This window comes from Coffea arabica, chromosome 2c (assembly GCF_036785885.1).
Source record: "Coffea arabica cultivar ET-39 chromosome 2c, Coffea Arabica ET-39 HiFi, whole genome shotgun sequence".
NCBI classification, from domain to species: domain Eukaryota; kingdom Viridiplantae; phylum Streptophyta; class Magnoliopsida; order Gentianales; family Rubiaceae; genus Coffea; species Coffea arabica.
This window is the reverse complement of record NC_092312.1, coordinates 32,655,955-32,672,506: the sequence shown is the minus strand read 5'-3', so window position 1 is coordinate 32,672,506 and position 16,552 is coordinate 32,655,955. Positions and strand designations below refer to the sequence as shown.

Here is a 16,552-nt window from a genome sequence, read left to right as displayed (position 1 = left end):
ATCACATGTTTGTTAAATTAAATTTATAGAAAAAGAATCAAAATAGTGGACAATATTGAGAAATAAGAATAATTCATTTGATGGCACACTAATAACTAATTACTAGGAAATAAGAAAAAAAGAAAGTAAATTTGTTAAACTATACAAAAAATTAAGTATGTGTTTTTTTTTTTTTTTGCTTTAGGTGAGTAGGGATAGATTTGAATTAGTTATTAGTCCTTAGTTCTGTAGTTTATCTAAGTGCTCCAACTAGTTTCAATTTTGTTGTTTAAAATATTTCCTTTTATTTATTAGTTAATTAGTTAGCAATCTAGTTATTGAAAAAAATTCTATCAGTAAATTTTATCAGATGTAACTAAATTCTATCAGCGAGCTATTGAAAAAAATTCTATCAGTAAATTTTATCAAATGTGACTAAATTCTATCAGTGATTGAAAAAAATTTCTTTAAATGTCCTAAAATTTGCTTTAAATTGGATACACTCTTACCAAAATTTTATGGACTAAAATATATAGCACAGATACTAAACATACGTATCATATTTGCTTTTACTAAAACTTTAGAAACTAAAAGTGTACAATTGCTAAACATTGGGGGCAACAGTCACATTTTTCTCCAGATTTTAGGGAAACAAAAGTCAATTGAAACATTAAACACGATATAAATTTGTTGCCTTAAATGATTAGTTACAAAGTATTATCTCCATTAATCATTGATGGCACTAAATATTTGGAACGGTCCAATATTCTATAAATCTGAGGGGTTTAGTCCAATTCCTCTCAAATTGCGAAAAGACAATAAAGAAAAGTGACATCGTACTAAATGAATCCAATCCATATAACGTACGTGTACATATATGTATCATATTTTTTCACCACAATGCTACAAAACCGAAGTCTCCCATTTCTTCTCTCCAATGGCGGGTCTTTACACCTCTCTCAGACCCCAGCTACCGTCCTCCGCCTCTTCCGCCACATCCCTCCACTCCTTCACCTCCAAGCTCCTCCTCCTTTTGACCGTTCTACCCCTCACGCTTGCCTTTTTTGCCTTCGTCCTCCAATGGCGAGGTGGTGGAGTAGACGATCCCATCTCGAGGTGGTCGCCGGAAGAGTCCCACAAGTTCCCCGGCATGGACAGCTCGCCGTTGGCCACTGTGGGGGCCCACTCTTCTCAGTCATCAGATTGTTCCTCGCTTTTGGGACATGCTAACACGGCGTCCTTTCCTTATTACAGAGATTGGAAGTTCAATTTTCAAGCAGATCTTAAACCCAAGGTGGACTCCTTTTCTAATTTTTTTTTTCGATCTGTCAGTGGGGTTTTATGATCTTGGCTGATTTCAAATGGGTTTTGTTTATTTTTTCAATTTCAGGTGATTTTGATGTTGAATGATAGTAATGTACTACTGTTTAAGAATCCTGTTTGTTATTACTGTTTGTTATTATAGAAGTAAAATAATATGTTAAAATTCACTTCCTTTTTTCCTTTCTTTTTTTTTTTAATCCAAAGGTATTTTTGGATAGTTTAGTGTCATTAGTGATGCCATTTCTTGTTTTCTTGAACGATCTTTTTTATTTCTTGCTCATTAAATAGCTGATATATGTAAAGCTGATACTTTTTTGATGAAAGTGGAGATGGCGGACTTTGATCCTGGCCTCTCTGCAACACCTTAGGAGAACAGGCATGTAAGGAGGAGAGGAAAAGCTATGCAGTAGGACAACATCAAGACCAAGATCCATGTGAACTTTACTTTATATGCAGTCAAATTTCTAGCATAGTACTATTTATCTAATATTTTAACTTCCTCTAAAACTCCATAATCCAACAGCTGGCAAAACTCTTAGAAAGCACTGAGGTTGGTGTTCTTGGTTGACCTTGGTGTTTAGAGTGTTAGAGCTAGGAGTAATAAATGATTAGTTAAGTTTGGAAAGATTTTTCTTTTTCTCTTTAGTTTATCCTTTTTCTTCTTTCCTTGTATCTATTTCTTTTCCCACATAATCTTGCAAGCTTAGAGGAAATGATGAGACAAATTATTTAAACAATTTGAAGTGTGATTAGAGGTAGGAGATAATCAGTGGAGATAAGTTTGTTCACTCATTATAATGGAAAATATAAGAAGCCTTTTGGCTGTCTTCATGCAATATTAGTGCTTTGTCTTTCTGGATCAATGTATTTCATTAGTTGGATCTATGTGTTGTTAAATTGCATTTTATATTTGTGCATTTCTTGTTCTGAAGTCTTCTATACATTCTTAAATCTTAAAATCTGATGTCGATTTTTGGAACTTAATCAATGTTGAATGATGCAAAGCGATGTTTGAGTTCTTAAGTTGTTTTGCATTGCTATGCGCAGATATGCATTACAACTAGCACGTCTGCTGGCTTGGAGCAGATTCTGCCATGGATGTTCTACCATAAAGTTATTGGTGTTACTACTTTTTTGCTATTTGTGGAGGGGAAGGCAGCTTCTCCTGATGTATCAAAAGTCCTTGAATCAATTCCTGTGAGTTTGTGCTGCCTCTAATGTGTGGTTGCATTTTTTGCTTTTAGGTGGCAACAGGTTGTTTTCTTAACCCTTCATGTTTTCGTTGAGCCATGTCACACTCTCCACTAGTTATCACCCCCTCTTTCCCTCCCCCCCTCGCCACCCTCCCAAAAAGGGGAAAAAACTGACCATGAAATACGCGCATTAGAGAAAAATAAGATAAACTAAAGAGAGGAAGAAATGACTGGACAAGATGACTAACATTAAATTTGATGAATTGTGAACAAGTATTGGCGTTTTTATGCTTGCTTGCTTAGTTGAAGACGTGATACTTCAAGGGGTGGCCATGGCCCCAGGGTTATTAAACTGTGTTTGGACATTTCAGTCACCTTGTTCTTTGAAATTTACATTCTTGAAATATAGAAACTTGGGACTGTCCTCATAAAGGGAATTATTGCTCGCTTGTTATTCTAGTAGCCAATGCAAAATCATCTGTGTTTGATTCTAGAATGCCAAATACTGAAAAATAAAAGCCTTGAAAATTGTAATAGAAATGCCTGTGCGAGCTTTTGTTCAAGACAGCTTCTCAGCTTCACTCTTTGGTTTTCATAGGTGCTTTAAACTGTTATTCTGGCAGTGTTTTGTCAATTCATTTCTGGCCTTCCAAACTGATGTATCCTAACAAAATTCTCGTATCAGCTTCTCTATGTCCTTTTTCTACAATCCTTGGCTGTCAGGATAAGACCCTCTGAATCTGTCTAAAATGTCATAGTTGTAGACTTTGTGCTTCAGTAGGATAACCTTATTGTTCAGTACTAGGATATTTGTTCTATGTTATGACATGCTTTGCATCTTATACAGGGAGTAAAAGTAATATACAGAACTAAAGAGCTTGAAGAGCAACAAGCTAGGAGGTTAGTTGTGTCTTTCATCTATTTCAAAGACCTAAGATGTTGAATTTGAGGCTTCATTGGAATTTTTTTGAACTATCGCTGATTTTTTCTTTGCTAACACAAAAGGATGCTAAAATAATATGGAGAGCAAGTAGGACATGATTTTTTTGTTCAGCTTCCATTCATCTTTTAGTATCATTTCGTGCTGCTGATTTTCAATTTTTGTTTCTGCAATCAGATAATTGTCTTTAAGTAGATAGAAAAACAAGGAAATGTAGACATTACGGAACATAGACATCTAATCTTGTCAGATTGCATCGGATGGTGTATGCATATATACATGAGCTACTTTAGTTCCCCTGGTCTCATTCCTTTTTCATCTGATGCTTCAGCCGGATCTGGAATGAAACGTGGCTCTCCAGTTTCTTTTACAAGCCATGCAATTACGAGCTGTTTGTTAAACAATCTCTTAACATGGAGATGGCAATTGTCAAGGCCAGGGTATGCTTTCTTGTACATGAATGTAGCTTCCTATTATGTTTAAGGGAAAGATAATGCATAAATAACTATAGATTGCATATATTCCTGCATTTCTCAAGATTCATGAGATTACTCCATCAGGTCAAGTGTTTCAATTGAATTAGCACGTCTTTCAGTCAGCTAATAGTTTGCTTTGCAATCCCTGTTCATTAGGTTCTAAATCTCTTTTTGAATTTAATGAGGCAGATTAAGAAGGGATGAAATCAGATATTCTGCTAAATCACTTGGACTTCATTTTAGGACTTGAAATTGCACAATACTTCTGCCGCTTTTGCATGCTATAGATGAATGTAGAATTTGAATTAACTAAAACGTATTGCTGATTTTACATGCATATCAGAAAGACGTGTATAAAGCACATGAATTTGTTATATACCCATAAATTGCGCAAGTACAGGGTTAGTCTGGTACACTTATTTTATCTGGTTTACCAGCCACCCTTGGTAACACTGGCTGTCCAATATTCTAATTTAGGAGGATTAATGTGTCAGGTTTTAAATCGCATAGCCCATTGGGTGCAGTTAATTCTTTTGATTACTAACAATGGATTCTGTCATAAATTTCTAGGATGCTGGCATGGATTGGATAATTCATCTAGACACTGATGAATTGTTGCATCCAGCTGGTGGTCGGGAGTATTCTTTGAGGCGGTTGCTACTTGATGTACCTGGGAATGTTGACATGGTGATATTTCCAAACTATGTAAGTTATTCAATATATGAACCTATGGTTTTTTAATTCTGAGTTATTATTTCATTTTATCCACCACAAGTGACCATAGAATTAGTTTGTTACTCGGTATCATGATGGCGGCATTAGCCATTGGTTTGATCGAGCATGAAAATGAGCTGTTTTATTTATTTTTCAGGAAAGCAGTGTTGAAAGGGATGACATCAAGGAACCGTTCACTGAGGTAATGATTGCAGTTTTATTTTATACTTTGTGAGCTGATGGCCATTATTTTTTACCTGGTAACTCACATTTTCAGTCAGTTGCATATTTTACCTGATCAGGAAACACACTTCTGCTAGAATTGCCTGTTCTCATTTGCTTAAAATCATGTGATTCTGACTTTTCTAAGCTATAAACTAATTCGAGGTGCTCTAAGTTTCTTTGGAAATATGCTCTTGGTATATCTTTTATTGCTAGTTTATAAATTTATTATAAATTACTTTCCAATAAATTACTTTATTGTTAGTTTATAAAGTTATTATGTTTAGACAAGAGATAACTGCTCCAGAAAAGGTCAAGAAACAATAAAAAAAAATTTAAATCTTATTTATAGATGTATATGTATTGAGACAATATTCTGCATTTTAAATTTCTGCTGGCCACAGTAGCTGCTTAGGTCTCTTACAAATTTATTAGGTCTCATCTCAATATGAAATTCCTAGTTTGGATGGAAATTTAACATGGGAGGAGATTGAGATCTAGTGGCTGAATAATGTCTTTTTTATGCAACTTCACCTACTTGATTCAAAGATGTATCTGGGCCATATTTGTTTTTTTCTTTGATACCTTGAATACTCTTTGAAATAGGTATCTATGTTCAAGAAGAACTATGATCACCTGACAAAAGATACATATTTTGGCATGTATAAAGAGGCGACCCGTGGAAATCCAAATTACTTTTTGACGTATGGCAATGGGAAATCTGCTGCTCGAATCCAAGATCATCTTCGTCCCAACGGTGCTCATAGATGGCACAATTATATGAAAACTCCCAAGTATGCTACTGCTCTAACTGCACATTTGGTTATCTTGGTTCAGAACTTCCATTTCCTCCCAAGATGTTCTAATGTAGTTAGGTGCACTGTATTTGGTCTTTCTAAACATGTCCAATTGTGTGACATTTGACAGTGAGATCAAATTGGAAGAAGCTGCTGTTTTGCACTACACATATGCCAAGTTCTCAGACTTAACTTCTAGGCGAGATCGATGTGGTTGTAAACCAACGAAGGAGGATGTCAAGCGATGCTTTATGTTAGAATTTGATAGATCTGTAAGATCACTTCATTTTAGTTTACTTCACTTTTGATCTGTTCATTTGTCATCTTAAGATGCTCTGTGCCTTTGTTACTTGAATAAACCATGTTGGTAGGATGGTGAATTGAGGTATTACAGTTTTGTCTAATAAGGAAATAAGCAGAGCAAACATAACTGAAATTATGAGATCCTTGAGGAAATTTTTAGTAACTTAAGAAAGTCAAGTAATTGCATTTTTTTGAGGTTACATGGTTATAACAGGTTTATTTTTTCATGTGCTGTGTCATTTGCCATCTTTTTTTTATTTGATTTGTGTAAAAATAATAATAATTTACCACTCTTCAAGATGGGAAAACCTCTAGAAACTTCTTGATAAAAACTTTTCACAATATTCTGGAATGAAGAGTGCGGTAAAATGAATTTTTATAAGGACTTGTTGAGTTCAGTTCTCAACTAGATTTTTTGTCCTTTTGCACTATCAATACATTGTCATGCTTTGTGGGACAAATTGTTAGTTACTGCTAGACAAAATGTCTGCATATGGTTTACTGGAGCTGTTTCATTTGATACATTTATGGTTTCGGATGTCATTTGGATGATGTTCTGCATTAGTTTCTTGTCTAAACTAAACCATTTTCTTAGTTGTGCAATTTTTGTTGCTCAAGTTTGATTTAAGAGTCCCCAGATTTTTTCTATTCCCTTTTGTCCTTTTTTGTAGATATTGCGATCTGAATTGTCTTGCTTTGTTTCATTTTAATCATTATTTTCTTCCTTTTTCATACTTCCACAAGAAATGTATTTAAGTGAGCTTAGTTCGACCTGGTTAATTATAAAATGGGTAGTAATGCTGTGTTAAACAACTAATTGTGATGGCCAAGAAAGAGAAGTCAGGATACATTGTTCTCCAGGCTAATAGCATTCTGGATGTTAAACTTTGTAAAGTCTGTATTGTCATCTTATAAGATCCATAGAGTTTTGACATTGGCACCTTTCTTTGTCTTGTCTATCTTGGGAAAAATGTATTACTCTAGCCTATGCTTTTATGTTCAGTGACTAGTAGTTTATTATTCTTTATTCATCAGTAGCTTCCTCGAATAACATAGGAATATAAGTATTTATATAAACTTTCCTACAAGATGTAAAACTCGTATGTCCTATTCTTAATAGGAAAACTAACTACATATAGAGCTTTTCTTAACAGCTATGACTCCAATTAGTTACCTAGCACAAAAGTAATAACAAAAGACTTGACCACAGAATTGCTGGAGATTTCCTGCAAGTGAAAGACCAAAAGTACTGCTTAAGACCTAAAATTCTAGAAACTGCTAAAACATAAAGTACAGTTCCCACAATATTTGAACCATCTTTAGACCCTATGAATCACCATGGTTAGATCATTTTAGATATAACTTCTTGGGTGGAGCTGATCTTTTAGATTTATTCTTAGCGTTCCATAATGGCAATAGTTATCCAACCAGCTTGTGGCCGTGCTATCAATTTACTTTCCTATAGCTATTTTGGCTGTGCCGTCAATTTACTTTACTGTGACTTCTGGAAACAGTAGCAATTTTGATTGCCAGATGCCTGTGCCCATCAGATGTAAAACAGAGATGTATGTGCCTTTTTGTTTTTGTTTTTTTGTTGGGGGAGGGAGGGGGGGTTATTTGTTCAAGTATAATGCTGAAAGTGCTAGTCTGTATTATATCAATATGGTACTCATGTCATTTTCCACCTTCTTCGATATTTTCTTACATTTTGCCTCAATTTCTTGTATTCTGACTGTTAAACTCATTGAGCTATTGTTATTTTTGTCTATTTTGTGGAGAGAAAATGTTATATTTGAAGGAATGCAGATAGTTGATACCCAAATTTTAAGTACAATTACTTTGTAAAGATTGTTCAAAACCTCGTGTTGTCAAGGACTTCTGTTTTGTCGACTAGTTTGATTTAGGTGACAAACATGGTTTAGTATTAATAGTAGAAATTCATTGATGTGTACTCGCATATTTATCCTTAAGCTTGGTGATTTAAGATATATGTTGTTACCATGCAGGCATTTATAATTGCCTCTACGGCCACAGAAGAGGAGATGCTAACTTGGTAATATTTAAATTTCTATTTCATGTGTAACTTGTTAAGATAATATTGCATTTTCTGATGAGCAGGAGATTTTAAATGTGTATTATGTCTAAAACATTCTTGAAAAGTACTTGGGTTCCCAATGGAAGTAATACCTTTTGAGATTGAATGGTCTCACTTTGTCAGGTACCGTGAACATGTTGTGTGGGGTGACAGAACCCTGAATCTGAAGCTATTGAGGAAAGGAATTTTGACACGCATATATGCACCAATGGTAAGCTTGGACATTGTGACTTCTAGTTTTAAAATTTCCAAGACTCGTTGAATGAAAAGGATTGAAGGGTCCTCTAGTTTTACTTTTATCAGCTGGCCTTTATTTGGAGACTAGGAGTTTGGGGTATATGGTAGTCTTGCCGTTACTTCACTGTCCATGCCCATATTTTTAATTTCTTTCAAATGGAAAATCCATGTAAACCACTGATGGAGAAATGTAAGAGAATGTTGTCGCATACGTTTACCTCCTGTATAAAGGAAGAAGGATCATATATGCACAGACTATTGGAGTGAGAGTCCTAAACATAAAATACAAATTTAGATATAAAGTTACTCGCTCTTGATACTTTTGTTTTAATAGAAAGCTGAACGGGTGAAATGTGTAGCTCAATAGAAAGCTGAACGGGTGAATGTGTAGCTCACTTGAAAGACTTTTTGATGTAGGAAGGAGAATTTGAGTTTACTGTATCTAGAGTTATCAAGTTTTAGCATCTATGTTCTCCGACAAACTCAAGTTGAGAGGATTTTGGTTCTGCCCAGTTAATAGACTCAGCTTTGAATTCTTGATGCTTATAGCCCAACATATGTCTTTATAGCACTACTTTAAGCTAACGAAAGTAGATAGCCTGATTTGTAATAATGTTTTAATTCTGGAGATGCTTTTGATGGAGAAAATTTGAGTGCTGAAGAATTTTTGCTTTCAAGATGCTGATTTTAAGTGAGCATTTGACTTGTAACCTTATCTATTTTGTAGTTCCAAATTTATTGTTCTGTATGTGCCTTCTTTCAGGTCGTTATCCAAGGATTGCGGGAGGCAGGTGTATTTAGCACAGTCATAACATCTGCCCAAGCATCTCTCTCAAAGGACAAATTCTTAGCATCCATTGAGAAGAGCAATTCGACAAGGGCTGTTTCATCCCAATCACTTCCTTCCAGAAAGATTGGTAAAAATCATGATTCTCAGGCAACAGCCAGAAGAATCTTTGACACTGCAGCTGCGGCATATCATGAAGCAGCTATACCGCCACTATCTCCTCCAGTTATGGATAATGACCTAATGAACGAAGCATGATATTACTTCCTGCAGGATTGCTGGTTCTTTCTTCCCATAAACAAATTTGGCTGGAGGTTGCCCTCTCTATTTGTTAAAGAAGGAAAGATCTCAGCAAGCATATTTGCAGTGGGTACTAGTTCCTGGTTCGGTTGTTTGGCTTTTTCCCGATCATTACCCAAGCGGAGGTGTATAACTTTTTACTGAGAGGGGCTTTTTTTTGTTTTATTTTTTGGGGGAGGAGGGGGGGGGGGGGAGAAGATGTGCGAGGGGGGTTGTCTTACTGGCCCTTTTTGGGGTTTACGATATTAAGATTGACTGGTCATATATGTACAGAAGAATTATAGGGATTGACTGGCAGTATCATTTTAACTTGGTGTACTATTAGAGAATTTGATTTGTATAGTGCCATTGGAGTTTATTCTTTCAGTTGGCTCTGTTGCATTTCAATCTTGGGACAGCATGGCACAAGAGGTTATCCAGAGATGCGTACAGTATATATTTGCTGGTGTTTGTTGATTATGCAATAAGCAAATATTCTAGTGCCTTTCATGAAAAGAAAATGACCAGTTTTGTGTTAAAAAACGTGTCAACTACTTCTCCTCAGGCTTTTTCCGAAGTCAAAATGTTTATTTCTAAGCTTTTAGGTGATGAAAGGGGGTATTTATTGAATTTCCAAACTCAATAGAGTCGAGAAGATGCAAAGGAAAAAGTCTGCACGATTTGTGTTTGTGATGCGCATGAAATTTTTTGGGAGGGGTTTAATCCATGTGTCATATATCAGTACCTGTTAATATAAAGTCTTTGCCTGTCAATGTATACACTATCACCGTTAAATATATAACACGTGTGCATTTAAAATTTTGCTCACGTTAATTTACAATATATAAAATTTACTTCATTAGGATTAATCTTAAATTTTAAACCCGTTAGTTTACAATATTCATTTATTAATGTCATGGACAAGCTGCGAGTTTAGAACAGAAGCTTGTGGATTTATCCGCTCTCGTAAACTTATGCTATATCTTATCTTATCTTATCTTATCTTAAATTACATAAAGCGGCGAGGCAGCAGCTACAGTTAATTGTCTTGGTTTCCATGTGATTTCGCAGCACATTTCATCCTTTTTTGTCTTTTGGCAGGCTTCATGCAGCGGCTTTGCCCGTTGTTTCTCTTTTCCTCATTTTTGTTTTGGTTGCCTTATTCCGATCGTGCCCTTTTCTTCTGGTTTCTTTGTAATTTTGTAGCCAATTTTGTCCTTTTGTTTCTTCTATCTTCTAACGCTACAATTGCTATCTTCTGCCATTTTCTTTGTGTGCGTTTTTATGATTTAAAAAAGGATTCGTTTTTATGTTTATAATTTTCCCTGCTCTTCTATATTTATCCTCTTATTTATTAACTTTCTCCAAAATGTGTGTATTGACAAAATATTGATTTTCTGATATGTTTATAATTTTCCGTACTCTTTTATATTTATTAACTTTCTCCAAAATGTGTATATTAACAAAAATATTGATTTTCTAAAAATATGCAAATCGATAAAAATTCCGTGTGCATACAAATACGAATATATATTCTTTTTTGGGCTATACAAATCTATATATCTATTCATATTTGCATCCTATTTGTATATTCATATATATATATATTCATACACAAATCTATACAAATATATATATTCTTTTTTGCATCCTATTTGTGTGCCTTTTTATATATATTCATTTTCTCCAAAAGTTATATGTCGACAAGAATAATGATTTTCTAGAAAATACACATATATATATATTGACAGAAAATTTTGTGTATATCTAATAAATATAAATCAATTGTGCCACTTTGTATTAGCTTCCATTAATACGACCAATTGTTTTTAACAATATAGGATAATTTCCCTCTATTTCAAAAATGTTACTTCGATAATATTTGTTAACTACTGAATTATTAACCTAAAGCTTTTGCATTTTAATATTGAGCAACATCACATAAATGCGGTCAATACAAAGTGATGATTAATTGTGTGCCTTTATATATATATATATATATATATATATATATATATATATATATATATATATATATATATATATATATTCATTTTTTGCAAAATATATATATCGACAGAAATATTGATTTTTTGAAAAATATATATATTGATGAAAATTTTGTGTGTATCTAATAAATATAAATCAATTGTGCCAATTTGTATTAGCTTGCATTAATAGACTAATTTTTTTAAAAATATAGGATAATTTCCCTCTATTGCAAAAATGTTACTTCGATAATATTTCAAAAATTTAAAAATTGGAAAATATACCATTGAAGACCAAAATAAAAAAAAGACAAACTTTTCTCTAAAACTGTAACAAACCCTTATATATACAGACAGAATATACATGATGCAACTAAAAAAAATATATCATTTTGACACAAGAATCACAAGACAAATAGGAACGCTACAAATATAACGAACAAACAAAACTAGAAAAGATAGACATGCTGCAACAATACTAAACAATCATACAAACTCAAATAAAATATTAAATATACATATATACACACACACATATATAAATAAGTAAATAATAAAAATATAACAAACAAACAGAACCACAAAAAATATAAACACTTAAAAAGTTAAACCTTATATCACCTAAAATAAAATACTAAACACACACACACACATATGCGCATACATACATATTACAAAATATATTGTGTACTTATATCTATATATTAATACAAAATTCACTACAACTTTAAGTAACATAAAACAAGTCACATAAACATCAAACAATAAATATTTAAAAATTCTACGGCAAATTACAATGATTAAATTCTATAATTTTCATGTGCAATTATTTCAATTTCTTATAAAAAAATTTTTACACATCACCTTACTTTCAGTAATATCCATTTATCAATAAACTATTAATATATAAAATCTCTCAGCTCTCAAAATTAATATTATCCTTTACTTATTCAGATTCTATTAATTAAAAAAAATACAATTTCCATCTATTTCAATCACATTCATTCATAACTAAATCAATATCATCTTTACTTATCGAAAAAAATCTACTTAATTGATAAACACATTTTTTACCAAGCTATAACATCAAATTATTCCAAATTATTAATTTATCTCATCACACAACACCCAAACTATATCAAACTTTGCCAAAAAAAAAATGTATTATCCATTTATTTTTCAACAAACTTTCCTTTCTTTTATATTCTTTCCATAGACTTTTCCACTGCAACAATGCACACTTTCTCATCCTAGCTATCCAAATTATCATCATTCTAAAATACATAAACTACCAACGCCCAAAGTACAATAAATTATAACACTCTCAATGTAATTCTCGACCTAATTTTTCATCCTGTCAAAAAATAATATATATTCCATTAATTTAAATAATATTTACTTATCACTAAATTAAAATAAAAAAACAAAAGTTTTTGAAACCAATATTATCCATCAAATCTTTAGATCATATTAATTTTAAAAAACAAAATACAAATCACATCAATTTAATTATATCTATTTATAAATAAATCAATCCAATATATCACTCTTCTATCCACTATTCCAACTCCATTATTATACAAAATACTTTAAATCTATGTTATTATATAAATCTTACGTTACCTTAAGACAATCAATAATGGACACCCCGCGGAACCCACGGGGCACCAAGTCTAGTAATAACCTGTGCCACGAGCTCTAATGTAGGCTTTTGCTCAATAAGGACTACCACTTTTGCAATGGAGAAGATAGCAGGGGGAATGGGTAGCAATGAGATCGAGCCTTTCACAATTATTTGCGCTAGAACCACTCAAGGGATCCTATGGAGCCAGTTACAGAAACAGTTACGAGAATGAACCCTTCAAAATGAATTGTGGATTTCAAGGGTCAACTTTTTGGAAGATTCTTTACTTGAGTTTGGCTCAGTTAGGATTCGTTCGAATTTGATTAGCCAATTAATCAAAGAGAATGTGTTTTTGTTAAACTTTCAATCTCAGCTCGATTAGCATAAAATTTGAAATTTACATGTAAAAAATTCAAAGTTACTTGAATTCAATTCGATAAAAAATCTATAGGATTTTGACTTAATAAAAAAATAAATAAAGTTTGAACAAAATTTTTGTTAAATAAATTAACAAATTTAAACACTAAAATTTTTGACTTGATTAGACTCGTTTACAATTTATAGTTTATATGCAAATATAGTAATTATGTATGATTATACGATACCAATAGGTATCCATTGAATCCAACTTAGAAAAAATCCTAAAAACCGAGTAGAAGTAGCAAAGACCATCAAATGTAACTTTCTTTTATAATAACAACCACACAAACCAAAACCAGAAAAGCCACTCATGGCCAGTATAACATTTATCTCCAACTACCTTTCTTCGTCTTCTTCTTCTTCTACGTCTTGTTCTTCCACTCATCACCTCACTCAGACTTACAAACCATTCTCGTCCCCGTCAACCTTACCCTTTATCCATGGCAACAAGAAAAGCAGCAGAGGCTTATCAGTGGTAACAAAGGGGGGAGGTCCCAGCAGCACCAGCTACATTTTTGCCTTTATTTTCCCAATTTCTCTTGTTGCTGTCACCATCTTCACTGCTATGAGAATTACTGATGAGCTTGACCAGAAATTCCTTGAAGAGGTAAAGCTTCATTGCCTCACTCATTCATCCATTGATGGGGCTTTTTTGCTAAATTCTGCTGATGTTTTTGTCTGATTGTATTCAATTTTTGAATTGATTTTAAAATTAAAGTTGTGGGTTTATTTGCATCTTTGTTTTCTAATTTGGATTTTCATTTTCATTTTTTGTTGGTTTGGTTGAGTTTGATAAGTGGTAATTTTTCTGAGTCTTATAAGTTAGAGTTATTGGCAGAATTGTTGGAATTTCTGCCTGTAGCAATGTTGAATATTTATATATAATTATGCAAATGCGTAAACAGTTAAAATGTAAATGACACAATTTTTTCGCTACCTTAGTTTGTAAAAGCTGTGTCCTCTTACTATAATAGAAGTAGGGAGGAGAACAAAAGTTTGGGGCTTGATAATTAGGAGTATAATGGCAAAGAAGAAATATTAAAAAACAAAAGAACAAAATCATAATTAAAAGGTAAAACAGATTTCTAACACTGCTACAAACTACTAATGAACAAAGCAATTCTGCCTAAATGGATATTAGAGAAATGTCTGTACCTGGCAGCAAGGAAAACTTGAACAGAAAATTTGCTATAAATTAATAACTTCTTTGTTGTAACAAGGATCTTATGTCAGAAATTATTAACAAACAAAAAATAAGTTGGTAACTAGTGTCCCAATAGAGGAGTTGGCCACCCTCAAGCCTTTAAGGCTTGGTGGGGTGGGAGGCAAGGGTCCAAATCCAGATGGGTGTGTAGTGCACCCGTCTGGTCCGATAGTGGTTTAGTCCCCGTCGGCCCTCCAATAGGTCTAGTTGGGTCCCCCCTTAGAAATAGGTAGAGTAGGAGTAGGATAGAAAAATACCGAGTGTCGAAAAAAAAAAAAACTAGTGTCCTTGCAAATTGTCCAATGCCTATGTCCTTCAAAGGTGATAAGGCGTTTCTTGGTCTTGGTGCGTAGTAAGATATCGATAGAGAAGGGGAAAAACAAGTACCAAAAAAAAAAGAAAAAAAATTTGTCCATCTCATCCCAGATATGTTGTTGTCTTTTCCATATGCATGTGTTGTACTTGTATTAGAATCATGTTTCTCCTTCATCTTCATAGTTTGTAGTGGTATTGTTAATCCAGTCTAAGCTTAGCTAGGTTAAAGAATGGGATCTTACTGACCGCTCTGTCAGGTATAGTAGTATCACATATTTAGAAGAACGTAATCTGTGAGAATTGGCTAAACTCTGTCAGCTGCTTATTGCTACTGCCTGAAGGCACACTGTTTCTATTTTTCCCCATGAGAATAACAAAATATTGACAATGGTGTTCAGTGGTGAACATATCCAGAATCATGTGGCTTCGTGAAGGCACTTTAGTTACTTCCATAATACGAAACCGCAATATAAGTTCCACCAACTTTTGGGTCTCCAATCTGAAATGTAGACCAAGTTATCTACTTAAAAGTAGTGATAACCTGAAACACTAAACAGTAATGTTCAGAAACAATCAAGTTAGTATGAGCTCATTCATTAATCTGAAAAGTGCTATTTGGCTGGTGCAGTGTGATGGGTCCGAGTCTTTACAATGGTTTTTATGTGGAGAAACTTGTTTGTTGAAGGAATGATTTTTATTGTGTATAGAACTAAGGTGTTCTAATCTAAAACGTACCACATTCGCTGAATGTTTTGTCACCAAAAGTATGTGTATGTGTCTGTTAGAATTTAGGTTGTCTTTTTTCTATGTATTATTTGACATGAAGCATGGAATGAGACATCAATGTGATTGCTCTAGCTTGAATTCATGCATGATTGTCCATTTCAAGAAATTTAGGGAATGTTTTAATTAAGAGGAATTAATCAAAATTGACATAATCTATGTTAACATCATATGCTGGGAAAATATATTTCTTCCCCCTCTTTTTTCTCGGGCTTCTGGCACTATTTATGTGCCCAAATGTTCTTGTATCTTTATGACATATATTTACTAAAATTATATATATGTATGTATGTAATCTTCTATCCAAACACACCCATCGTTCTTCCAGTTTTCATCAAATAAAGGGCAGAATCATATGAAGAATATCTTTTTACCATGGCCAACTGAAAGTATGTAATCAATTGATGTTGTTCCATGAACCAGCTTGCAGTTAATCAGGAAATATTGGAGGCAGGAGAGGAGGATGGCGACCGCATTTCCTCAGAGGAAAAACCAGCAGTTCCACGTAAACGTAACAGGCCAAAAAGAGAAGTTGAACCATCTTCCAAGTAGCGTTCTATTGAACAGGTAGAGGAATACTGATGTGAGAAACAAATTCAAGGAAAAAGATCTGCCGAATTTACTAGCTGGTCATACTCATACAGGAAACAGTCACTATTGCAGAGATTTACATCTGTGACTTCTGAAAGCTACTTCTGGAGGTGTAGCAAAGCTTGAGCTCCTACACATATTCCTTCTAAAATATGCCACCAGTTTATAAGAAGATTTTAAGTTGATCTATTTCTTTTAGAATATGTTAGCATTATGTAATAAGATTGTTAGTTAACATTCAGGTTCTGTTATCGTTATGAGCAGCCAGCATTTTTGACATTC

The 16,552-nt window shown here is 33.5% G+C and overlaps 1 protein-coding gene and 1 long non-coding RNA gene across 2 annotated transcripts; both read left to right on the top strand.

Annotated features, from left to right (window-relative positions):
• The first annotated feature begins 860 nt into the window (after positions 1-860).
• On the top strand, positions 861-9,732 carry LOC113727220 (glycosyltransferase-like KOBITO 1). Its single transcript, XM_027251254.2, has 11 exons — positions 861-1,273; positions 2,350-2,499; positions 3,343-3,395; positions 3,767-3,875; positions 4,482-4,616; positions 4,783-4,827; positions 5,454-5,641; positions 5,775-5,916; positions 7,954-8,000; positions 8,166-8,253; positions 9,043-9,732. Exons 1-11 carry the CDS (start codon positions 917-919, stop codon positions 9,322-9,324), a joined length of 1,596 nt encoding a protein of 531 aa, XP_027107055.1. The 5' UTR covers positions 861-916; the 3' UTR covers positions 9,325-9,732.
• Positions 9,733-13,652: 3,920 nt separating this feature from the next.
• On the top strand, positions 13,653-16,552 carry LOC113727219 (uncharacterized). Its single transcript, XR_011839353.1, has 2 exons — positions 13,653-13,984; positions 16,103-16,552. It is a non-coding gene; the product is annotated as an uncharacterized lncRNA (long non-coding RNA).